At 34.9% G+C, this 26,578-nt stretch overlaps 1 protein-coding gene across 2 annotated transcripts in view; it reads left to right on the top strand.

Moving 5' to 3' along the window:
• The window catches only part of GALNT3 (polypeptide N-acetylgalactosaminyltransferase 3), a 112,011-nt gene extending 87,964 nt beyond the window's left edge, over positions 1-24,047 (top strand). For both annotated transcript variants that reach the window (XM_072612195.1, XM_072612194.1), the window contains exons 3-11: positions 4,768-4,940; positions 7,361-7,510; positions 8,396-8,630; positions 9,219-9,336; positions 13,212-13,412; positions 15,137-15,268; positions 15,568-15,669; positions 21,452-21,604; positions 22,916-24,047. In XM_072612195.1, the coding sequence (XP_072468296.1) occupies positions 4,768-4,940; positions 7,361-7,510; positions 8,396-8,630; positions 9,219-9,336; positions 13,212-13,412; positions 15,137-15,268; positions 15,568-15,669; positions 21,452-21,604; positions 22,916-23,038 (1,387 nt within the window). In that variant the 3' untranslated portion in view covers positions 23,039-24,047. The remainder of the gene's footprint in view (positions 1-4,767; positions 4,941-7,360; positions 7,511-8,395; positions 8,631-9,218; positions 9,337-13,211; positions 13,413-15,136; positions 15,269-15,567; positions 15,670-21,451; positions 21,605-22,915) is intronic.
• Positions 24,048-26,578: the final 2,531 nt, after the last annotated feature.

Raw genomic sequence — 26,578 nt, 5'->3', positions numbered from 1 at the left:
GTTTAGAATTGTATGAATGACATATATGAGATACTAGCATTTTTTTAAAAAACTGCTGTCATCACTGCCCCCCTTTTCTAAATGCTTATTTGAACAGAAGATACTTGAAGACAAAAAAAAATGCCAAACTAACATTTTTTCCTTGAAAATCTGTGTTATGGAACTTTAGATGGATTTCACATATGTCTTTGTGTTTTCCTTGTGTTATACTAAACATCCAGGTTTGCATTTGTTAATTTTATTTTTAATTGACATAGTCATATAGTCTGCATTTAAATAGGATGTATCCTTGATTTAGGAGAGACTATTATTTTTAAATTACACTTTGAATAAGAGAGAGAAGAGAAATGTTCATTTTGGGCAGCATTCTTCTACCTAGAATCCAGAATACGAATTGGGAGGATTCTCAGAAGCCACTTAGTCCAACCCATACCTGAATTAGAATATCTCATACAACAGACCTGCAAATGGTCATTCAGTTTTTGCTTGAAGATTTTGGGGGGGGGGACCCACAGACTTCCATGACATCTTCTTCTGCTTATAGATACCTCTACTTGTTGGGAAGTTTTTTCCAAGTTTAACATTCCCTCATTTCTACTTCCAAGCATTGCTCCTAATTCTGCCATCTAGGTCCAAGAAGCAGAAGTTTAATCCCTCTTCCATATGTCAAACTTTTAGATAACTCAAAAGTTGCTATTGTGTCCCACCTAAATATGTTCTTTAGACTAAAGATCTCCAGTTTCTTCAGTTCTTATAAAGTATGAATTTGAGATCTTTTACTGTTCTGGTTGCCTTCCACCTCTTCAACATCCTTCCAAAATATTCTCCATCTGCATTCTGCAGTACTCCAGACATGGTCTGACGGGGTCTGAATGTAGAGCAGGATTATTTCTTCCCTGGTCCTTAGGAAAAGTCATTTTCATTCATGCCTAACTCTTTTTGACCTCATTTGGGGTTTTCTTGGCAAAGATACTGGAGTGGCTTACCATTTCTTTCTTCAACTCATTTTACACATGAGGAAACAGGCAGAGTTAAGTGACTTGCCCAGGGTCACACAGTAAGTGTCTAAGACCAGATTGGAACTCAGAAAGAGGAGTCTTCCTGACTCCAGGCCCAACCTTCTCCCAACTACCTCATTGTCCTACTGTTAATTCATACTGAGGTTATAATCCTTTTAAACTCTAGATCTTCAGACTGCTCTCTGTTCATATGTCCTCCTTTTATACTTTTAAGGTAGATTTTTTTTTAATCCAAGTATAAGCTTTTACATTTATCCCTATTAAATTTCATCACCACAGATTTGGTACCGATTCTCATCCAATGGTTTTAGCTATACTTGCCCGCTTTATGATTCTAAATTGGTTAAGTATTTAATTTGATCATGTTTAATTTCTTTCAGTGCACTAGATCTTCAGATCTACCCACCTCACCTCCCAGTGATACTTCATTTTCTTCTCTCCAAGCCCTTCCCCCACTCCAGCTTTCCCAATGCCCTTGCTATTTCTTTGTATCAGAGGCAGCCTGAAGTAGTGGATGAAGAACAGGCATCAGAGCCAGGGAAATGGGGTCCTGCGTTTTGTACATAGAACCTATGGATATGTAAATGCTTGTCTGACTGATAGTGTCACCCTGCATAAGTCACTTACCTTGGTGCCATTGGTATTTCCCTAGGTTGATAAGTTGCTGAGAAGGTGCCACCATACACTAGTAATATAACTGGTAAAAATCACAGTCTAGTAAAAAGACTATAGATATAGTCTATCTTCCTATAAAAATTTGCCATCACGAATTGATCTGATATAGCTTGAAAATCAAAAGTTTGTTTCCAGTGCCTCAGGCACTTTATAATTTAGGTCCAGGCCTAGGCCACTCTGAGATGGTGGGGATTAGCTCATTCTGAGGAACCAGGAAAAGAACTTTTTCAAGTTAGTTATAAACTGAGTTATACTTATCTCATGCTGAGGTGGTAAACCAAACAAGGATCTTGCTAGACTTTTATATGACTTGGACTTCAGAGAGGATCTTGTTGCAAAGAAAAAATGGCAGGGCTTACATAATCTTATAACATGAACACCAAAAGTAGTGTGGTAACACCCTTTGAAGGCAGGAAAATATGTGAAAGGGGTTAGACTAAAACAATGTGATTAAGGAAGAGGTGAAAACAGAAAAGTCTATAAAGGTTTATCTTAGGTATTATTATGACTTTTTGTTTTTTAACAAAAAGCAGTGATTTTAGCCCCAGTCCTCACTGATTGAATACCTTAAAGAGGAAAATTTAAACCAAAAATTCTTGTGCAGTGACCACATCTGAAAATGTATATAAATATTCTGTTTAAGTATTCCTTTGTCTTAAGAGGAAAGATATATTTTTATTTTCTTTTGTCCAGGACTTTAACTGACTTACACTGTTGTAGTCATTACATATTTCTCTTGGTTCTATTTAATTTTTCTCTGCATTCATTTATACAAACGTCCCTAATTTGTTTGAATTACTCATTTTTCTACTCATTTTTCTTACTACACAATAATAGTCCTGTGCTATCACACAGTAGAGTTCACTTTTTAGCTGTTCCCCAGTTAATGGCCACCCCCTTGGTTTCCATTTCTTGGCTTTTATGAAGACTATTGCAATAATTATTTTGGGATACCTTTAGCAATTATTTGGAATTCCTTCAAGATTCAGTTAAAGATTCACATTATGAATGAGACCTTTCCTGTTATCCACAGCTTTCAGGAGTTCTTTCCTTCTTCCACCTCCCACCCACCCCTATTTCTTTTGTTTCTTTTAATTTTTAAATTTACATTTTTATTTTTTCCAATTACATGTAAAAACAATTTTTAACAACCATTTTTAAAAAAATTTTGAGCCTAAATTCTCTCTCTCCTTCCCCTCCCTCCTCAATTGACAAAATAAGCACTTTGATATAGGTTTTAATTTGCAGTACAGTCATACATAACATTTCCATATTAGTTATGTTGTGAAAGAGAACATAGACTGCCGCCTGTCCCCAAGTAAAGTAAAAAAAAATTAGTATGCTTTGCTCTGTAGTCAATGTTTCCATCAGTTCTTTCTCTGGAAGTGGCTAGCATTTTTTCATCTTAAATCCTGAAGGATTGTCTGGGATCATCATATTCCTGAAAATAGCTAAGTCTTTCACAGTTGATCATCATACAGTATTTCTGTTACAGTTACTGTGTACAATGTTCTGGTTCTGCTCCCTTCACATTGTATCAATTCATATAAGTCTAGGTTTTTCTGAAATTATCCTGTTTGCTATTTCTTTATAGCATAATAGTATTCCATCATAATTGTATACCACATCTTGTTTAGCTAATTGATTGGCATCCCTTCAATTTCCAATTCTTTACCACCACAAAATGATTGGCTATAAATATTTTTGTACATATAGGTCTTTTTCCTTTTTTTTTTCAATCTCTTGAGATACAGTCCTAGTAGTGCTATTACTGGGTCAAAACTTCCCTGCCCCCCACCTTCTATTTCTAATGTACTATTGACACTTTCTGATCAGGGAGTAGTATGGTCAGACTTGAACTTCAGAAATAAGTTTGGCAACAATATGTATGTGTCATGGGAGTGACTGGGTGCATGAAGAGCAGTTAGGCCATTCCTGGACAAAAGGAGTGAGAGAGAGTGAGTGTGCATGTGTGTGCGCACATGTGTGTGTGTATTTTGGTGGAGAGATCCAAAAGACAGATGTGAGAGATATTGATAATGGGGTACTTGACAAATTTGGCATTTGATTGGATAAAGAAAGTGAGGGTTACTGAATAGTTTTTTGAGGATGACTCCTAGATTGCCTGAGTGTTTAGAAGGATTGTGATGCCACCAAATAAATGGCAAAATTAGGAAGAGAATGGGATAGGGAAGAAGAGAGGAGTTTTGTTTTGGATATGGTGAATTTGACATGCCTATGAAACTTCCAAGTGGAGATGTCCTGTAGGTATTTGGAGATGGGGAACTGGAGCTTGGGAGAGAAGTGAAGGCTGGATATGCAGATTTGGGAATCATGGATAAAATTTATTGTGGACCATTTATCAGATGTGTTATAGAGGGGATCTGTGTTTTAGTTCAGGAGTTATATAATTCCTTTCTGAGGTCCCTCCAAACTCTGAAGTACACTGCAGTGACCTGATCTATTGATTATTTTGTTTTGGAATAGTGTTTTTTGATATGACAAGAACATTTTGAGAAAATCAGCTTTTTTTTCCTCTCTTTTACTAGAGCATAAGGTGAGTAACTTTATTAGTGTCAATTTAGTTTACAAAATAAAGTTTTAACAACTAATTTTTGCATGAATATTCTGAGAATTTAATTGAATAGAATGTTTAACAACATATTATACATTCTCAGGTTAAATGGAAGGAGAAAATCAGGTTATTTTGAGGGAAATAATTAGTATTATTCAGATTATATAGAGAGAGATTGTTTCTAGTATAAGAAATATTTATAATAGATGTGTAATTGTTATGCTAATTGAAACTACAGTACTATTGTGCTATGTTACTTCGTACATACCTCGTACGTTGTTGATAGTTGCCCGTCCATGAATTTGATGTCTTCTTGAGCAAAGTTCTTTCTGAAAGAATTTTTATTGATCTGTTTACATTATAGTAAATATAAAATAACACCTGTAACTGCAGTCCTCAGAGAGTATATAAAAGAGAAAAAAACTAATGTTGATGTAAGTAATGTTAGATCTGAGTAAAATGTGAAATCTGTGACTTAGACTATTTTTTAATTTCCAGATGTATTGAGCAAAAATTTAAACGCTGTCCTCCCTTGCCTACCACAAGTGTCATCATAATTTTTCACAATGAAGCATGGTCTACTCTGCTTAGAACAGTCCACAGTGTACTTTATTCTTCACCAGCTGTACTGCTGAAAGAAATCATTTTGGTAGATGATGCCAGTGAGGATGGTAAGAAAAAAATGCAATTAGATAATCCTTTATAAGATTGTATGGGGTTCGCTAAAATCTATTTAGGAACAGTTATCCACCTATCAGTCTACCTTCTCAAAGACGTGCCATCCTCCTTTGGGTGACCTGTGTTGAAGGAAAGTCAAGATCAGTGGGAATGAACATTTGAGTATTTTTGAAGGCTGAAGAAAAATTGTAAAGTGTGCCTTTCCTTATAGCTTCAGGATTATTTAAATAGAATGACTGATTTTGAAAAATCAATTTGGGGATTATTACCTTGTCTCCAGGTTTCTAAATGGTCCCTGTGGGAGTAAATAGTTTTGGAGGGTAGCCTAACCTTTTGTCTAAATTATAGGCCGATGGACCTTACTTTATGCAGTCAGTCCACCTTTGCGACCTTGGGCACCTTTAGGTCTCTGCCTTTCACTGATTCTTCAAATGTTTAAAACAATTTTACCAAATTAAATGATCCCTGAAAGCCTTTCAAATTCCAAAAATCTTACAGTCCTAAATTACCTATTGAATCCGTGTTCAGTAAAGTAACTGCTGGGCGCTGGGGAAGAAGTACTGTCCCTACTCTCCACTTGATTACATAATCTAGTTGGGGAAATGAAATAGAAATATGTTAAAATGGAAGAACAGTAGAAGAATTTAATAGCAATATATGACACAGAATACCTTATAAATAACCAAATGAATGTTGTTGACTTTGGATTTAGAGGAGATTTAGATTCCCATGAACTGAAGTGTTACACTAAAATCTAAATTTTCTAATTTGGATTAAAAAAAAAACATTGGAGGGGGATGCTTTTGTGAAAGGAAACCTGCTGTGTTTCCTTTAAAAAAAATAACAAAGCAGACTGATACTGTTAAATCACTCAAGTTAGGGAGTTCTGAGCCGCACTAGCAAGGCTAAGCTGCTGGATATCTGCAAGAAGTCCAGTATCACATCACAAGCCCCTGGAGGGGAAGAGGAAAGGGCAATGCAGAGCCAAGATTGGACTGCCCAAAGAGGGGGAAACCAGCCAATGTCAGAAACATAGCAAGTCAAAGCTCCTGGTGCCATTGAATATAGTGGGATCAGGCCTGTAAGTGGCTATTACACTTCCAGCCTGAGCGAGACAGGGAATCCCAGCCTCTCCCAAAATAAATGGATGAATAGCAGAATTATAGACCTTTAAACACATGTAATCTATTTGTAAATTCTTATTTTGTTAAAGCATAACACATCCATAATTGTGTTTTCTTGACAATTTTTATTTCCATTTATATTTCCGGAAACTAGTTCTAATATATTTAGGGAACAGTTTACATAGGCTTACTTTTCTGCTCAGTTGATTCTAGAATCCTGCCTCCTTCATGTTTTAGCAGTCAACTTTGTTGTACTTTCTAATGAGTGATAGAATAAAAAATAAATTTGATTTACTTATACATATTTGAATATGCATTTGCCTTCTCCATATTCCCATGTTTCATTGAGGCAATTATGAAAGCTGAGAACCGGTATAGGAGGAAGGTCACATGTAGCATTTATAAGTAGCCAAGAGTTAGCTATATTTGAGCACATAGGCAAATGTTTATAAATAGTGACCATATTTGATTTGCTTATTGGTTTTTTCCCATTACTTGCTTGTTGTCCCAGTTTTTATCCAATAGACATCTCATTTAGTTTGGAATTACAGGTTTCTATAATAAGCACATAATCTATTTCCTTAATCTTCGTTAGCATATGTTTTCATGCTAGGTATATCTTGGAAACTTTTAATTTTGAAAAGCTCTAAGACTCAGTCATAGGTAGTTCAGTATTAATACATCTTCTGAGAACACATTTAGATAGTTACTTTCTGGGAGGCCATATTCCCAGAAGCATCTGATTCCTTCATCAGGTTGGGAAAGTTCCAAGGTTATTCCAGATTTTGTATTCATCCTTTTTCTTCTCAGAGGCCTGTTTTCACCCCAGTTTTTAAAAAAGATGTATTAGAATTCACTTTTTTAAATCCAAATGTTTTTCCTTTGACACTTAGTAAAATCCCTTGACCTCTAAATACTTTCTTCTGGCCCTGCTTCACAGCCATTCATCCAATTCCCAGCCCCTATCCTTTTTTTTTCAAAAACCTTTTAAGTCATTAATCTATATAAAAGATAAGCGTTTTGTATGGTGCAAGTCATAGCTTAGAATATTTGAGAAAGTTGACTTTTATTCAGCTATGAAGAGTTAAATTGGAGACTAAAACATTAATTTTTCTTGTTTTGAAGGACCATATACAACTGTTTACTAAAGTGATGTCTCAGCACTGTTTTTGTTTTGGTTTGGTATATTGTTTGTATATTTTACATTGTATTTGTATTTGTCTATTTTACTTCTAGGAGTTGAATATGAAAACAAATTCTACAATTAAACTAGAATGTTTTTCTTACAGAGTATCTGCATGATAAACTAGATGAATATGTTAAGCAATTTCAAATAGTAAAAGTGGTCCGACAAAAAGAAAGACAAGGTCTGATCAATGCCCGATTGCTAGGAGCATCAGTAGCAACTGCTGAAACACTGACCTTTTTAGATTCCCACTGTAAGTATCTTTAAGTCTTTTAACATTACAAATTTTAAAGAAAATCTACTTTTTCTTCATATCTTTTTTCCAAAAATTGCTTAACAGTTGGCTTTTCAGGGACACTGACTGGTCTTGTTGACCTTTCCTTCAGGATCAGCTCTTCCACAGTGAAGGTGACAACTTTGACAGCTTGCACCTATTACTAGCTAAGGATGTGAGCTACCACTCTCACATGAAGCTCTGTTCCCTGTAGTGTTTGAACCTGCTGCTATCCAACAATAGCTAGTCTTAACCTTTCTCCTAATGAGCTTTCCTTTTTTAGGTGCACATTCTTCAGAAGATAAGTCCAACATCTACATTATTTTTTAAGATTTATAAAGCCTTCAAAGAAATTTTTCTTTGAAATGCCTTTACATGATGGTAGATTTGTGATGTGAATCTCTACCCTTAAGGTATCAGTACTATGGAAAATATAAACTACTTAACTAGTTTCTGGATTTTATAATAGCCATCATCAACAATCTTTGGGACAAATTGCTTTTGTCCTGACCCAGCTTTATTTTCTATTTATCTCTTCTATCTTTACTCTTTTGCTGTTATCAATCATTACTATGAATGTTTGAGTGCATGTCTTCCTCCCTGCCCAGCTTTTTAGATACTCATTTTATCTCCTGGGTTTATGAATTCAGTGCATTTTAAATGTCAATAATAACCCAGAGCATTTCCATTAAGGCCTTTTGTCTTTGAAAGAGCTTATTAGGCAAAACCAAAAAAAAAAATGGCAGCCCATTTTAAGTATAAAGTAACATCCAAAATGTAAATAACTTTATAGTATAATTATTTTTCTGTTAAATAAAAAAACTCATATCTTTTGTGAAGTAATTAAAATTTTGTTCCCACCAGGTGAGTGCTTTTATGGTTGGTTAGAGCCTTTGTTGTCAAGAATAGCTGAGAACTACACGGCAGTTGTAAGTCCAGATATTGCATCAATAGATCTTAATACTTTTGAATTCAACAAACCTTCTCCTTATGGACATAACCACAACCGTGGAAATTTTGACTGGAGTTTATCATTTGGCTGGGAATCTCTTCCTGATCATGAAAAGCAAAGAAGAAAAGATGAAACCTATCCTATTAGGTGATTAACCAAATCTTATGTCAATAATTGTACATCAACGTGATTGATTTACTCCACAAAAAATTTTTTGCACTTGTTATATACTTGGGTTAATCCTGACATCCAGGGTCGTAGGAGGATAGATTTAGAACAAGTAGAGTTATATAGTCATGGTTACGTGCTTATGTAGTCATTTTACAAATGAAGAAATTTAGGCCCCAAAAGGTGAAGGGGATTGCTAAAGGTTACACCTCTGACAGATGGCATATTTGAGGCTCAAACCCAGGTTTCCTGACTCCCAAATGCATAGCACTGCTGATCTAACTCACACTAGTATCAGGTAGTTAAAGTTAACATCCAATATCGAGGAAATAGGAAAATCATGTTTCTTTTTCCTTATGTTTCATGCCACTGAAAATGACTTGGCTGGTGAAGGGCCTAGGACATATAAGCATCTTTTGACTATTTTCTTCAAAAGTTGATTTTGAAGTAGCATTTACAAAATGTTCTCTTTAACCTTTATTTGGTTCCACCAGCTCTTAAAAAAAACTTTTTATTTTAGTTTTTTTGGTTTTGTTTTTAAGTTTCACTATGAATTTTGTTTTGCAGAACACCTACTTTTGCAGGAGGTCTTTTTTCTATTTCAAAAGACTATTTTGAATATATTGGAACTTATGATGAAGAAATGAAAATATGGGGAGGAGAAAATATAGAAATGTCTTTCAGAGTAAGTTTATTGGGGATTAATTTTGTTAAGCATTTGGATTACTTTGTACAAATCAATTGATATGGATCTTGAAGTACGTATTATATGCATTTTAAATCCTAAGTGCTAGAAAATTTGGAAGAAGATCCTTCCTTTTAAGGATATAATTTGATATATTTAATGCTGCAGAAATACAAGAGAATATAGAGTTAAGCCCATGTGATTGAGCAAATATACCTATTAATGCACTGATATGTAAGATAAATATAATCAAATCATGCTTCAGGAAATAATTTGATTTCCAAAGGAATCAGAATGGAAAAATGATTATATAAGATTTTAAAGGTCATAGGACTTTGTTTGAACAAAGTGAGCAATTTTCTGTGCAGAATGTAGTGTAGAATGCTAACTCTAATAGAAGAAAAAAGCAGTAACTTTGGATGCTTACCCACATGTGACTTATATTTATTTTAGCCAGTGCCTGGCACATAGGAAGCACTTAATGCTTTTGGTTGAAAAATTTTTTTCTTATGAGTTTTTTTTTTTTTTTTAATGTTATGATTTGTTTACACCCCTTAGGCTGGTATGCTTTAGAGCAGTAGAAGCCCTGGGCTCAAGTCTCCATTATAATGCTTCATAAGCAGAGGACCTTTGGCAGATATTTTACAGATTATGAAGCTTTGACTTCCTGTAAAGGGGTGATAATGATATTTGCCCCACCTACCTCACAAGCTTCTTATGTGAATCAAATAAGAAATATAAATGCTCTTCATAAATGACAAAGCATTATACAATGTAGTAGCAATAGTAAATCTTTTTTAAAGTTCCTTATTATTGATGTGTTTTTAAAGATTGGAGATAGTCATGTGAGTAACATTGAGTCAATACTTCATCTGGATTTAATCTATCAGATTATAATAAAATTTTACAATATTCAATTAAGTATTTGTAACCAGAAGGAAAGGGAAGAGAATAAGCATTTATATAATGCCTGCTATGTACAAGGCACTGTTCTAAGTACTTAATAAAAATACCATTTTATCCCCACAAAACCCTGTGAAATAGATACTATTATTATCCCCATTTACAGTTGAGGAAACTGAGGAAAATAATGACTTGCCCAGAGTCATAGAGCTAGTAAGTGTCTGAGGCTGAATTTCAATCCAAAGATTCAGACGTCAGACCCAGCACACTATCCCATTGTACTCATCAGCTACTTTAGAAGTATTACATCAGATTGAAAAACTATAGTTTAAAGGCTTGAAAAACAACAACATTTTGCTCATGCTGTGAAATGTTAGAACTACCTTTTAGATCACCAGAGCTATAATTCATGTGTTTATACTGAGTGAACTATCATCAGTGTGAATATCTAACAATCTACAGAGCTATAAGCCAGTAACTGTACATTACAATATGATTCTGTGATTTAAGTACACTTGAAAATATTTATAATTAACCAGATTTCAAGATCCTTTTTATTTACGCCTTTTAATTGAAGAAGACAAAATTAGTTAGAAAAAAAGCATTTAAGGAGATAAATTTTGATACAATCATACTTGAATCATTTGTTAATGGAAGAAGGATATATTAAGAATTTTCAACTTAAAGATATAGGTATTTGTTTTTACAAATTGTACCTGACTCCTCTTCCTCCTGGTAATAAAAATACAATTTATTATTGCTGTGAAATTTTAAAAAATAGATAAAACTTACATCTTGCTAGGGTAGAGTAGTAGAACCTGGGTCTTCTTACACTTAGGTTACTGATTTATGCTTCCATTTGCCTCCATCATTTATGCATAATGACCAATGGGAGAGTTGTGTCAATGACTGGGTATACAATACAAAGGAGACGTTTGTATTGATATGCTTATTGAATATAAGTAGATCTGCAACTTGCTGCTAAAAATGCATTGTGGCATAATGTTTAGGGTGTTGAATTTGTCACTAACTAGCTGTGTGACCAAGGACAAGTCAACTTATTCTCTCTGAGGTTGAGTTTCTTCAACTGTAAAATGTGGATTATACCTGTAGAATCTACCGCAAGCATTGTTGGTGAGGTTCAAGTAAGAACATAAATGCAATGCACTTTCCAGACTTAAAACACTATACAAATGGCACCTGTTGACTTGACAAAGGAAAATGCATAAATGAATGCATAATAGAATAATGGAGAAGTTAAATATTCTGAGGTTCTATATGAAACATCCAAAATAGTCAGAATTTTCGATCCAACATACTGCAATATTTGGTTACTGGCATATGGCTTTGTAGGTTGTTAGATGTTCATATGGATGCTAATTCATTCAATGTAAACATATGAATTGTAGTTCTGTGAGTTAAACATGAATTATATGTAATGCACTAAGTTAGATTCTGGGGAAATGTAGACAAAAATTTAATAATTCTTGCCCTCAAAAAACTTGCTTATATTCTACTGGAGGCACTCAGTATACATGGACAAAATATAATGCAAGGTGGGCGGTGAAGGGGGCAAAAGAGAACTCTGAAAAAGAACTCTGGGAAAATTTGAAGTGAGAGAGTACACTAACTTGCAACACATTAGAAAAGACTTCATGGAAAAGATTGCAACTAAATTGATCTTTAGGTGAAAATGAAGAATAAATTGCAGTCATAGGGAAATCACTGCGTGAATACACATATACAGGTGATAGAATGTTAAGTTCAGGAAACAGCTAGTAGGTTAGTTTAACAAAAATATGGATTTCGTGAAGAGGAGAGTAATGTGAAATAAGGCTGTGTGTGTAGAGAGCAGCTAGATTATAGAGGGTCTTAAATGCTCATCTAGACCGTAGGAAACTGCTGAAAGTTTTTGATCAGGCAAAGTGACACTTTCAAGCTTGTGTTTTAGGAAGATTCCTTTTAGCAATTATGTGAAGTAATAAACTGAAAGGGGAGAGATTGAGACCATATTATGATAGACAGCAGGTGATGAGGGATCAGGATGGTAGTATATAGGAAGGAAAGACTTGAGCAGCAACTAGATATGGAGTTGAGGGAAAGGGAAAAGTCAGGAATAACTGGGAAGATGATGTTACTCACCAGAGAAAAAAGGAATTTGGAGGAGAGACAGGTTTAAGAAGGACCAGGAACATCAATTAACACAAAAATAATAATTTGGTTTAAAATAAAAATGTCATCCTACTATATCTGTTTTCTTTGCCTTGTATTAAAAAAACGTACTGTCAACTGATGCAGCTTGGTCCTATTCTTAAATTCTGGTCCTTTTCTTATTAGTGGTAAAATGATGCATTCATTTTTAGTTTGAGTTTTGATGTAATGAAATTTCCAGGCAATGATTGCCCAACGTCCTGGAGTCTAGGGGAGAGGTTAAGCCTGGATGCAAAGATTTGGTGGCCATCTGTGAATCCCAGGAATTGAATGAGATCACCAAATAAGAGAGTGTGGAGAGAAAGAGGGGGAAAAAGGCCCCAGGACAGAGTCTTAGAGGACAATTATGCTTACAAGCTAGAAAAGATCAAATATAATGTAGCAAAAATTGCTGAAGATCTTTTGCATGGGTAAAAGAACCAGCCAGGTCATGTAATATAAGGTGGAGAAGAGAATCCGGGAAAAATGGGAGTGTCCATCAGAATCCATCAGAAGGATGATTGGCCTTCCAATACAAAAGTATAATGAGTTGCCTCTGGAGGACAGACTATTGTGTAAAACAGTGATATAAATGAATTTAAGAAAGTGATATTAAATTTCAGAAGAACAACCCTATTTGTGAAGTTGGGATTTCTTTTTCTCTCATCTGTCTTTTTGGCAAGATGCTTAAAGACAAAGTTGAAAACCACTTTGAATTTTGATTTTACATTTAAAATCTTCCAAATACTGTGAATTTATACAAAAATATCGTTAATTATCAGGTATGGCAATGTGGTGGGCAGTTGGAGATTATGCCTTGCTCTGTTGTTGGACATGTTTTTCGCAGCAAAAGCCCTCATACGTTCCCAAAAGGCACTCAGGTGATTGCTCGTAACCAAGTTCGTCTTGCAGAAGTCTGGATGGATGAATTTAAAGATATCTTTTATCGAAGAAACACAGAAGCAGCAAAAATTTTTAAACAGGTAGGTTACAAATAAAAAATTGAAGTTGCACATATCAGATTTCTTATTGAAATCTTCTTAACCTGAAACCATAAAATAAAGACTTTTGAAAAAGCAAATGCATTGTTGTTTCCATTGTAGAAAGATAATTTTAAGAGAAACGTTTCATTTTAATAGATGGTTACATTTTTTGTCTTTTTTAATGCACAATGACTAGGATCAGTATTTCGGTGTTAGTGTAACATGGAACGCACATAGCACATTTGTATCATTATTATGGTAGGTTACCGTCTTTTCTCTTAGGTCAGGCACATGCACCCTGTTACTCAAACTGCAGAGAGCAGACACGTACTGATAGGCATACATGGTGAATCACACATATCTAAGTAACCACTTCCTGGTGAGAAATCAGCAGTCTCTCTATTTTGTGGCTAGGCTTTCATATGTTGAATTTGACACCATCGTTTCAATTTATTTCATCAGAGAGTTATGCATTTACTACATACACAGCATACACAGTTCTAGGTACTGGTAGAGATATAAAAATGTATGAAAGTGGGCCCTTGCCTCATGGAGCTTAGGGAGTAGTAGACAGATATCAGCAAGATATCCTTAGCTATATTGCTACACTTAGACACTTCACTCTTAAATAAAATTAAATCAATAAGATTGAATGCTTAGCAAACTACGTTATTGTTCTTGGCTTTGCTTGGAGAATCTTTGTAATGTACTGTTTCTTGTTTTTTATTTGATTTTTTTTTGATGGGGAGGGAGGTCATGGCTGTTAGACAAATACTTTGAGTTATGAGCTTAATCTAATTTCTTTCCTCTATCATTATTTGAAGTAAGGAAACAGAGCTCTCTAAATGAGATTACCCTCCGACCCTACTGTTCTGCCACTCTTAATTGTAAATGGTAGGGGATCACAATCTAAAAATGCTGTTTTTATTTATATCTAATGATGTGAGTTTCATTTATTTTACTCAGAAATGATTTCACAGATAGAACCTGTGTAAATTATGGTTACTCCTAGTTTAATTCATTTAGACTCAAAAGATCTGAGTTCAAGTTCCAATATTGTCACTTATCTATCATTTGACTTTGGTCAGTTTACTTCCATAGACTGTTAAATAGAGAGGACTGGACCAGTTGATCTGGAAAGATCCCTTCCACCTCATATTTCTAAAAGGTTCAGTGAATGCCTTTGGGTGGGAGAAGTTCTGTCACTTATGAGGCCTGTATCAGAAATAGTGCACCTGTTTCTGTTTTGGCTACAAATTCTGAAGGTCTTCCCCTCCCAGATTGATTTGGTTTTTTGGAATAGGTAAAAGAGGCCATTCTTTGCCTCGTTTCTTATCTAGCCTTAATCACTGAATGGGCATTGCCTCAGTCAAACTGAGACCTGGGAGAGACCTTAGCTTTAAGGCCAAGGTCTCCTGGCATCTCCAATCAGTTGGCTCCAGAGGAGCCTTCCTGATTTCGTGGTCCTCTTGAAGAATGAAGGACCAAGAGCAACATCCAAAGTAGTAGAGGAAGTACTGTCATGACTTCTACTCACTACAACAGCATTGATGATACCTTCTATAAAAACAGAAATCATCATTTAGATACCAGTTGGTGGAATGAAGCAGAAACTGACACATACCCTTCCTTCTCCCCTAATAAAGATTTGAAATTTTAAAATTAGTTCTGGGTTTATATGAGACATCCTATAGCTTCCAATTGTTTCTCTTCTCTTTCTTCAGAAAACCTTTGGAGATATTTCAGAAAGACTTGAAATAAAACATCGTCTCCAATGCAAAAATTTTACTTGGTATTTGAACAATGTTTATCCGGAAATATATGTGCCAGATCTTAACCCTGTAATATCTGGATATGTAAGTATCTTATACTTTTTTTCCTCATTGGTTATTCATTGTACCTAAACACCCTTTCAAGCCTGAGATTCTGTTTTTGTTTTTTTGACTGATTCTATTTTTCAAGTAGAATCAGTAATTGTTGACCCCATAGGTACTCAAGAATGTTGAGTTTGTTGATAGGTTAGTTATGAGATTTTTCTAAATTAATACTCCCGTATTTTATTCATTCACATTGATTTTTATCTTACTGAAACTTGTATATAAATAATAATTTCTTGAATTTTAAATATAACTAACTTGAAAAAAATTTCCTTCAGATACAAAATAAAGGCCGCCATTCATGCTTGGATGTTGGAGAAAACAACCAAGGAGGCAAACCACTAATTATGTATACATGTCATGGTCTTGGGGGAAACCAGGTAAAGTCCCACATTGAATGATGTAGTCTCCATATTAGCACGTATAGATTAATGTAAATTATATATTGCCACTTTTTCTACAGTCTAATATTTTATGCTCAGAATCACATTTTCCTTGAAATACTATCTACTTTGTGGATATATGAATTTAGATAAAATTAGATCATTTGTATTTAAGGGACAAGGAGTAAACTGTTTTACACATTTATTCTTTGACCACCACAGCAACTTGTACGTATATAACTTGCTTTCACATCCATCCAGCAGAAATACCTAATGAGAAAATAACTGAGTTTAATTCATACCATTTTTATTAAAATTATAATTCACTTTATTAAATACCTTACTATTAATGGCTTATTAAAGTTATTCTTGTTGGCATGAAACTAGTAGAACATTACACACAAAGGCCATGTGTTGAATTAGATGACCCCATGCTATTATATAATATTTATGGTTAATCCCTAAGTGGTACAATTATAAATTATTCCTGTGAAAAACATTATTATTATGTGAAAGCTTATTCCAGCAGGAAACATCCCATTCACATTTCCACTCTGAGTCATCTATGCCCTATCAATTAGTGAAAAACCCGGCTCTCAAATTCATTATCCTTGATGCTCTGTGATTAGCATCAGCATTGTTACTAACTCCTCCTTTCCTGCCCTCCTACCAATTAGAACTAAAATGTCAGATGCAGAAATTTGGTCCACTTCTGTTTATTGAGGAAAATTAAGACAGAAAAAAACATATGAAAATGCAGCTGCTAGTTTTTCTCTCCTTGACCTTTACGAAGCAGCTGTTGGCAGGCTGGTGTTATCTCTTTGAGCATGCAAGGAAAATGTGTGTGACGTCTGGTGTTAAAAGCACAAAGCCTTGAAAATGTGAGACTTAAGAAGATAAGAATTCTTTCTTTTTCCCTCAGCACTGCCCAATTTTCCTCTCCTTCAGTTTTCCTTAATCTTAAAGAACCTTAGGCCCCATCTCTTAATAACCAATATCATTGTAACTGGGTGTCAATTATGAAGAGACTAAGGAAAAGGATTAGAAATCATGGGGTGGACTCAAGAATGGAAAACCAAGAACTGATTCTCTCTCTTTATGTTGCCTTCTCACCTTACATTTCCCACCTCCTGATGTTAATGCTACTGTTCAGTCATTTCATTTGGAGTTTTCTTGGCAGACATATGGAATAGCCTGTCATTTCCTTCTCCAGCTCATTTTATAGATGAGGAAACTGAGGCAAAAAGGGCACAGTGACTAGTAAGTGTCTGAGGCCAGATTTGAATTCAAGAAGATGGGTCTTCTCTCTCTCATTTTAGAAACTGTAAATAGTTAGCATATTTAAAAACTAAGTTTTTATGTGAACTAAAAATGAACTGCACTGCTAAAAATCATCCTTTTTAGAATGTTTTGATGGCCTCTTTATTATATAATGTCCATCTCTTTTCTTTTGTGGTTAAGCTCTGATTTTCAGGGTGTATCCAGTGGGTGTATCCTGAGTTCCTTTATTCTTCAGAATAATTTGTTCCATTCATTCCTGGGTGGGGATGGAGAGTTGCAGAACAATTTTGTTATTCAATTTTCTTTGCTTTGTATTTGAAAATCTTTTTCTTTATTGCTTATAGAATTTGTTGTTTCTTAATGAAATTGTTAAGGTGAGTCACTCTGTCTTGAGTTTGCAGCCTTGTGGTTTTGTTTTTTTTTTCCTGGGGGATATCTGTGGATGCTTTCAGTTGGCAATTTGACTTCTATGTTCAGAAGTTCTGGGCAGTTTTCCCACATTACTTCTTGCATTACAGTGTTCAGCTTTTTGACTTATGTTCTTTTAGAGACATATTTCTAAGGTTGTCTCTATGCGTCTTTTGGGAGACTTATAGTTCTTAGGTTGTCTCTATGCATCCTATCTTCAACATTAATGTGTTTTGCTTGAATAGAGAGCGTGCTTCCTTTTAAAGTTACTGGTGTTTGCTTATTGTCCTTTACTTTTGTATACTTGCCTTCTTGATCAGTAATTCTCTTCATTTCTTTGGTGAGGCTTAACATCACAATTTCAAGTTTTTTTTATTCTACCCATTATTTTTGTTGTGCAGGCCATAAATTCTGCTCTCACAAGTCGCAGTTCTCTTTTAAATCCATTTTCTCCTGAGAATCCACAGAGTCTTCTATCTCATCAAGTGTTGAATCTCTTCCTTTGTTTTATAACATTTATTCGTTGATGTCGGAACTTGTTTGCTAGATCTGGAGGTTGTATTTCCTTCTGCTGTTAAAGTTTACCCTTTTGACTTATCTGTTTATGCTATTTTCTTGCTTGTGAGATCTTTGAGAATTTCAGGATTTTCCCCCTTATTTTTCTGTGGTTCCCTCACTTCTAATAGTGATTTGCTTGGTGGCTGAATCTCAGAGGTGTCTCAGCCTCCCCTTGCATTGGGCAATTCATGATTCACCAGCCTAGGTCTCTGTGCCTGAGTGGTTTTTTTGAGGGAAAGAACTGAGCCAGCTTGATTCTGGGCCCTTTTCTGTCAGAATTAGTAGAGTACCACACAGCCCTCAACGTGGTATCCTGTCCAGTTCCTTCTGTTCCTCAATTCTCTAGCCTAACAGTTCAGAGCATGGCCATACTGATAATATTGCTGCTTGGGGCAATTTCTGTCATTTGGAATTTGTCTCTCTGGGGTCAGGGCTTGTTGGAGAGTGGGGTTGAGCTTTTATTTCAAGCCCAGACATGTGTTTTGCCTCTTTCTCTTTCATTCTCCTGTAGGGATCTTTTGCAGCACAGAACACTGCCATGGTGGTCTTGGGGCCTCAGCAAATATCTATAGTTTGGAGCTTAGAGCTCCATGGCATTGGAAAGAGGGAGGAGGTGGAAAGACTGGTTATAAGATTGTGTTTTGTTGTAAGCCCACGAGTCTGGTTGGCTGGGGCAGCCTTGCTGCCATGGAAGAGTTGCATTCAAAAAGAGTATGTTAGGCATTAATTTAATGCATTTTTTAACCTTCTTTTGGGTTCCTGGTGCCCTGGACCATAGAGATGTCAGAAGCTGCTTTGACTTTGATACGTAGTTTCTGATTTCGAGTAGTTTGAAAGATCATGAGGTTCAGAGAAAATGTCTGGTTCTCTATCTCATTGGTCATGTGATTCCAAAGTTCTCTAAAAACTATTCTTTTTTATCAAATATCAGACATTTTCTCCACAATTCCCTTAGTTTTAATTTATTAGCCACTCCAATTTGATTATTTACTTTTTGCCCTTCTAGAAAATGGTCCCTGCTTTCCTGCCTCTGTGCTTTTGACTCATGTACTTTTTTCCACCTGGAATGTCCTTTTTCTCATCCTATACTTTCTCTCCTAAACTAATTCAGGTGCAAAACTTTTCAAGACACCTTCTCTAATCCTTTCTTTTCTCACCCAGAAGAAATTATGCCTTCCTCTGAACTCCCAAACAGAGGCATTTTATTTGTTTTCTTAAGGCATGAAAGATGTCTCATTATCTTTTTTTTCTTTTAAGTGATCATGATGGTCTAGACCTGTGATTTTTATTTTTGAAGTGCATTTAGAGTAAAACTCCCCTTTACCAGTACAGCTCAACAATTCATCTGTAAGTTATGGTGTTTGAGCTGATTTATTTTTATTATTTTTTTTGTTTTCAGTGTTCTACAATCACTTCCGTATATCTTAGATTTTTTCCCCTCCCTCCCCATTGGTCCCCACTCCTTCACCAAGACGGTGTGCAATCTTATATAGGTTCTACACATACGTTCCTATTAAATACATTTTCACCTTAGTCTTGTTGAATAGAAGAATTAAAATGAATGGGAGAAACTATGAAACAGAACAAAACATAATACAAAAGTAAATGGACTGTTTCATTCTGCGATCCAGTTCCATAGTTCTTTCTCTGAATGTGGAAGGTGTTTTGCTTCAAAAGTCCATTGGGAATTTTTTAGGTCCTTGCATTGCTGTGAAGGGCTAAGTCTACCAGAAAAATTCCTTTCACACTGTAGTTGTTGCTGTGTACAAAGTTCTCCTGGTTCTGCTCCTCTCACTCAGCGTCAGATTATGTAAGTCCTTCCAGGCCTCTCTGAAGTCTTCCTGTTCATCATTTCTTATGGCACAATAGTATTCCAGTACATTCATATACCATAATTTATTCAGCCATTCCCCAATTGATGGGCATCCTCTTGATTTCCAGTTCTTGGCCACCACTAAGAGAGCTGCTCTGCTGTGAACAACTTCCTCTCAGCTCTGCTCCACCCATTCGGCAAGGTTCTCCCACCACAGACTCATGTGACGCATGCTTCTATGAGACACAGGCAGGTCACATGGGCCTATTAATGGATAAGAAAGATCCTCCCATCATGCAAAAATATATTAACAATACAGTTACCTAATCTTTACTTTCCTCATCTTTGAAATGAGGGCGTTGGACTCAATGGTCACTAAGGCCCCTTCTACCTCAAGATTTTGTGATCCTGGTTTTATCTCAATGTAAGGAAACCTCTTTCCTGATCAGTTAATACAATTAATATGTAAAAGCTTTTCATGAAATAAGTGGAAGCTGAGGGAAAATTAAACAGACAAAAACTACTTGAAAAAGCATTTTTAAAAATAGATTTTTATTGATATATATATTTCCCTCTCTACCCTTTACCCTCCCAGAAGTGCTTCATTTATATTATATAATAAATAATATATTAAGATAAAGACTCCTTAAAGTAAGAATGATAAAAAGGAAGAAAAAAAACATCTGCAAAACTGATTAGTACATGAGAAAACTGCTTCATGTGTTTTTTTCCACAGCCATAGGATACCATCCTCCCCCCAAATTCTGCAAAAGAGTAGCAGAAAGGTGTCTATTCCTTTCTATTCTTGGGAGGCCAAAATTATTCTTTGTCATTCTGCAATATACAGGTTTTGAAATTTTGTAGTTCTGTTTACATTTTTGTAGTCCATGTGTATTTTACTTCCTTGGCTGTTTATTTCATTTTCTGGGTTTTTCTGGATTCATCATTGTTACAATGCAGCAATAATCCATTCCATTCCCTATCATATTTTTAGCCATTTCCTAAATGGTGGGCATCCACTTTTGCAAGTTTTTTGCTTCCACAAAAAATGCAGATAGCATGTTTTTAATACACAATGTGTGTGCTTCTTGCAATCTATCCAGTATTTGTGTGGGTATTAGTGTTACACTCTAAGGATCCTTGTGTTTTCAAAGTTCTGATCCCTATCTTGATCTTTCAGTATTTTAATATTGAAAGAATATGAACCAGATATTTAGATCCCTTACTAGAGGCCCAAGTTAGCCATAGACTGATATAGATCATATTCTCTTTTGTCATATAATTAAGATATCATGTAAATATTCTTATAAATTGTATATGTTCTCAATTACATATTGTATTGGAGTATTTATGTAATTGAAGAATAAAAGAAGTCATAGAATCTTAGAAATGGAGGGGATGTCAGAAGTCACATAATACAGCTCCCTTGTTTTAGAAATAAGGAAATTTAACATTTTAAAGAGATCTTGAGAAATATCTTAAAAAATTTAAGATACTAAAGTATTAAGAAATTACAGATAAGGAAATTTCATTTGACTAGTAAAGGAACTAGATAAACTGGAACCCAGGTTCCCTGGCATCTTACTGGGTCATAAGATAAGCTAATGATAAGATAAACTTCTGTCAGTGTATTTTTATTCAAAGTACTTTATTGTACAACTGAACCATCATTCTTATGTGGCTTCTTGGCATCTAATTGAATTTTTCTTTTCTTCATAGTATTTTGAATACTCTGCACAGCATGAAATTAGACATAGCATTCAGCAGGAGTTATGTCTTCATGCTATTCAAGGTCCAGTTCAGCTGAAGACATGTAGCTACAAAGGTCAGAAAACACTTACCGTTGGGGAACAGAAATGGGAGATTCGAAAGGTACTTGTTAGTTTATATCTTTGTGGAATTATTTTTGTTAGGCTGCAAACATTTGCACACTTAATAAGGGAACATGTGAAATGTCTTATAGTACCCATCGGAAATTTTCTGCCATGTCAACTATGCTGGTGTATAACTTCTCAAATTTTGTTGTTATTACAGTGATAAGCTTACAAAATTTTTCTATCCAACTATTTCACTGTACTTCCTATTAATATCTACATAAGTTATTACTTATGAGACTTCACAATTTCATGGTGTATTCCGGTAAATACTTTCTGTTATTAATCCCTTTAACCTTATTCTACCTCAAGGCAATGTTTTGATACATGGGACATTTTATGTGCCCTTTTGTTTCTCTCTTAGATAAGAGAGAAGAAATTTTTCATTTTTACTTTCATTATTTGAATTACTTAACACTTTCTCATTTTTCTGGATGAGGCTCCTCAACTCAGGCCTTTTAAATTATTAAGATTCTGGGTTAGAATGCAGTGAGACACTTTTGTGGATCATAAAGTGAAATAAAAGCAAATTTACTTAGAATGATTAGAAGGAGTCAGTTCTTAAAGTTAGAAAGGTTATGTTCTTCACCATGGCAGCCAGCCACATTGGTCAGAAAGGCATTCTCAAGGACAAATTATGCTAACTGTTCTAATACCAATTCCTTGAGCCTTCTAGGCCCTACACTGGATCTATCAGATCTCAAAATACAAGAAAACCAGACCAGTGATGGTTCTGAGAATGACCATTCCTGCCTCTTAAAAGAGAAACAAATGCAGCTTACATAAAACAGGTTCCATTCCTACTACACTCAAGAACCTGGTGATAAATGTCATTTCTCCTTTATTGCTGAAAGTGCCTTTTTAAAGCTGTCTGTAAAGTTAGAATCTAACTTTAAAGTCTAGATCATATAATCTGGTGTAAAATAAATTATTTCAGGGATAGTGTAAGAAGACTTTTTTTTTTTTTAACTCAAGCCTTAAGTATACATTATTTAATTGATGTTATTTTTCTTTTTAGGTACATATCCCTGATTATTTGTTTCTAGAGTTGCTAAGATTTTTTTTTTAATTCCTTAATCTAGTACCTTCATGTAAGTTTTAGGATATTGTAGTGATCAAAGTGGTACAGCTATAAAATAGCTGAGGAGCCACAAAAACTGTTTGTAAAAATTTTTGACATCATGAAGAGCAAATTAGGTGACAATATCCAGAAGTGATATGAGGTTCAATGCTTTGTCATAATAAGAATTTGAAATTTGTTTGATATTTGATCAGTATGAAACTGTCTCTTTTCTTATCTTTACTCCAGGATCAACTACTATACAATCCGTCACTGAACATGTGTCTTACGGGAAATGGAGAGCATCCAAGCTTGATGCCATGCAATCCATCAGATGTATTCCAGCAGTGGGATTTTGTCCATCAGGATTAAGTGTTACTTAGAATTAGGGAATTTAAAAAGGAGATATACTTTCTTATAAAACTGTGACTAGGCATACACTGTAGTTTTGGAAAATTATGCAAAAGCAGCTAATTGTAACTTATTCCAAGTGCATTTTTCCTTATTTATGTCTTTAAATGTGCAAGTGGCATCACTGCTTCAGAAATCCCTTAAAGTTCTGTTTTAAAGCACAATAATAACTAGTAATACCAAAGACTATTTTTTGAAATGTCCAGGTTTAGGGAAAAGATGTTTACAGTATGCTGAAAGTTAATTTGCAGAATAAGGTGGTGTTTGTGTGTCATATCTTCAAACAAAGATGCATACAGATATATGCACACTCACAACTTAAAGATATTATATTTCCTCAAGTTTCTGGGGAGGTAGTATAGATTTGATACTGTATTTTTTTAATGACTAGAAATTGATCAATTAAGGTCAAGGATTGACCTTTATATATGGTGTGCAAACCAGAAAATTTTATAGGTCTAGGATTTATATTTTTATTTAAAAACACAGGTAATTGATTTTTTCCTTTGGTACACTTGCCTGGCAAGTGTTTCTTTAAATATGATATTAAATGAATAAGGTGGTAGAGGAATATTTTTAGCATTTCAATCTTGGCAGATTTTTAACACTACCATTTTGAAGCCCAGTTTCCATTCCTCTTGAAGCACTTATGTATTCCTTAAATGACCTTTCTAAATAACCTTACTTTGTGTTTTCCTTAAGCAACATTTTAAAAAACTTTTCATAAATGACTTTCTATGGAAAAGGTGCTTTCTAATGTTGATGTCTTCGTTTTCTACTGTAATTCAGTAATCTTGTATGTTTGTGAAATTTAAATTCAAATGCAAAATCCACAATTTTGAACACTAAATTTTATTTGCTACTGGTTCAATTACAAAAATGTCCTTTATACGGCCTCTCTTTTTTCTTATCAGAAAAGCTTTTTTCTTTTTATCTAGTGGAAAACACAATAAATAAATCCTTGATACAACTGCTTTCATTTTGTGACTTTTCTTGTCTGGTTTAAACATTTAAAATAATAGATGGAAGAGGGAGGAAAAAAATGAGATTAAAAATGTTTGCTAAGCTTTTGTAGTTTAAATATTTATTTTAATAAATTCAAAATTTGTTGGTGGGGGTGTGGGGCATTGTCTCACAATCTCATTCAGATGTAGGGGAAGATAAGTATAGCAAAAAAATAAAAACAATATAGATTCAATCAAGGATTCTAGAAGAACTGGTTTCTATACTATACTCTGAAAATTTCCCTCTGGTTTAATTTCTTTATTAGTTTAAAGTGGGGAGAGGAATATAAAAATGGTGATGACTATTGCTGCCCACAGCACTTCTGAGGAGATAGATATATATACACAGATATATGTATATTCATTTATTTGTTTGAAAAAAGTAAGATGCTCACTTTACTTAAAGCACTTGTGTTCCTTAAATCGCTTTACTGAAGTAAGTTACTGTTTACGTTCCTTAGGCAACAGTTTAAAATGCTTCAAAATGTCAGTGGATCTGTGATCTCATTAATGTCCTCTCTCTCACACACTGTGGATTACAACCCATCCTTACCTCATATTATGTGACTTTTGTCTGCGTCCTCCTATAAATCCTTCATGCATGTCCGCTTAATACGCTTTCATTGCTTAGCACAATGCCTGGTGCGTAGGTAAATTATAAAATGTTTATTTACATTTAAAGAAGACGTTTCTTGAGGTTTTTGGAAAACATTTTTAAACATTGCCATTATCCTTGATTTATTCAGTTATACATTACTCTAGCTACATGTTCAGCCTATTTTAAACATTTATCGAAGATGACTTGAAAAATGTGCTTACCAATGTAAGTCTATTACGATTCCTTACCCGTACTTCTTGAGGTGTGAATTCAGAAACAAAATCTTTTGAATGCTGATTGTTATTTGTCACTGATTAAGTTAATGTGGAGTTATGGTCAAGCTATTATTCTAATGTAAAATATACTAGGACTCACTAATTTTGTCTTTTAATATTATTCATATACTTGGTTTTTATATTTCCTTCAATTCTAAATATATCCTTCACCCTCTCCTACCCAGAGAGCCATCCGTTTCAACAATTTTTTTTTGTTTAGACTGGATCTCATTTTTTTTCTCTCTCTTGAGCTGGAAATTCAGCGGCTACTCAGGCCTGGTCATAATATTTTTCTTTGTAAGAGTTGTCATCTGCTCTTTTTTTCTAATGTGAGGCAGTTTGCCTCTCCTTAGGTAGCCTTGTGGCCCTCTACTCCCTGGGGTTAATCATATCAGTGCTGTTCTTGGTGCAGACCCCCCAGTCAACAGCTCAGAACTCCCACTCTCAAGAGATCTGCTCTACCTCAGCTTCTCCAGCACCAGAGACTTCAATCATGTGCCACCATGCCTGCCTTCACAAAGATTTAAGAGGAGCAAAAAAAAAGTTCCACAAAACCAACCAACACATCAGTCATGTTTGGCAGTATATACAATATTCCAAACCCTCAATTCACCAGTTCTGGGCACCCAGGGATTTATTTTTTTAATATGAGGAAGCTGAAACTTTTTTTTTTTTTTTAACAGATGAGGAACTAAGGGACAAAGGAGTTGTCCAGCTAGTAAATATCTAAGTCCAGCTTTGAACTCGGGTTCTCCTGACTTAAGAAATGACATTCTATCCACTGCACCATCAAGCTGCCCCAACCAGGGATATACAGAGATACAATTGTCAGTGCCAATAATTAATGAGTCAAGGAGGGGTAAAATAAAGTTACTCCTTTCTCCTCTTTTGTATCAGTCATCCCAATAATATTAATATGAGTGAATTTTTTCCCCCTCACAAGAGAATCAACGTTCTCTACATGCATTTTTGCACTGCTACTAAAACTGAAAATATGTTGGGCTATTTCTCATAGCAAAAGAGTTACATAACCTTTTACCCTCTCATTGCAGCAGGTCAGTTAAAATCTACAACTTTCAGAACCTCATTTTTATCACTACTTGGAAACTAGGATACATCTTGTGAAAGGCAAAGTTGATCTTCAATTAACTTAGTTCATCTTTAGGGCCCCTGGCTTTTATTTCAGCATCAGCAAGGCGAGTTGTTTTGGCAGCTTTTTCTAATGATTAAAGACTGTTAAATGTGGTTGGGTGTGCAATTCATATTCTCATCTAGTTCAGGAAACTTCTTGTCATTTTCCCATTTTTCACACAAATTATTTTATTAGAGAATGGCATCTTTGGAATGGGAAGAATTTCCTTAAATTCTGACTCTTAGTACAGTGGTTAATAGAAAGTTATTCACTTGGAACCAGACAGCATTCACCTGAAAATTTTAGAAGAATTCAAATGAAATTGTATTTTCATTCAGCAAAATGAGATTCATTACAAATGGCCATCATACACATTGACTGGCAGACTGCTGATGTGATCCCCATTCATAAGAAGGATTTCAGAGATTAGTGAGCCATATATCTATGATGGGCAGATTGGTAGGATCAGGGAAGAATTGAACATGGTGAGAA

The sequence above is a fragment of the Notamacropus eugenii genome, chromosome 5 (genome assembly GCF_028372415.1).
Source record: "Notamacropus eugenii isolate mMacEug1 chromosome 5, mMacEug1.pri_v2, whole genome shotgun sequence".
NCBI lineage: Eukaryota > Metazoa > Chordata > Mammalia > Diprotodontia > Macropodidae > Notamacropus > Notamacropus eugenii.
Note: the sequence above shows the minus strand (reverse complement) of the source record. Positions and strands in the feature narration are given on the sequence as shown.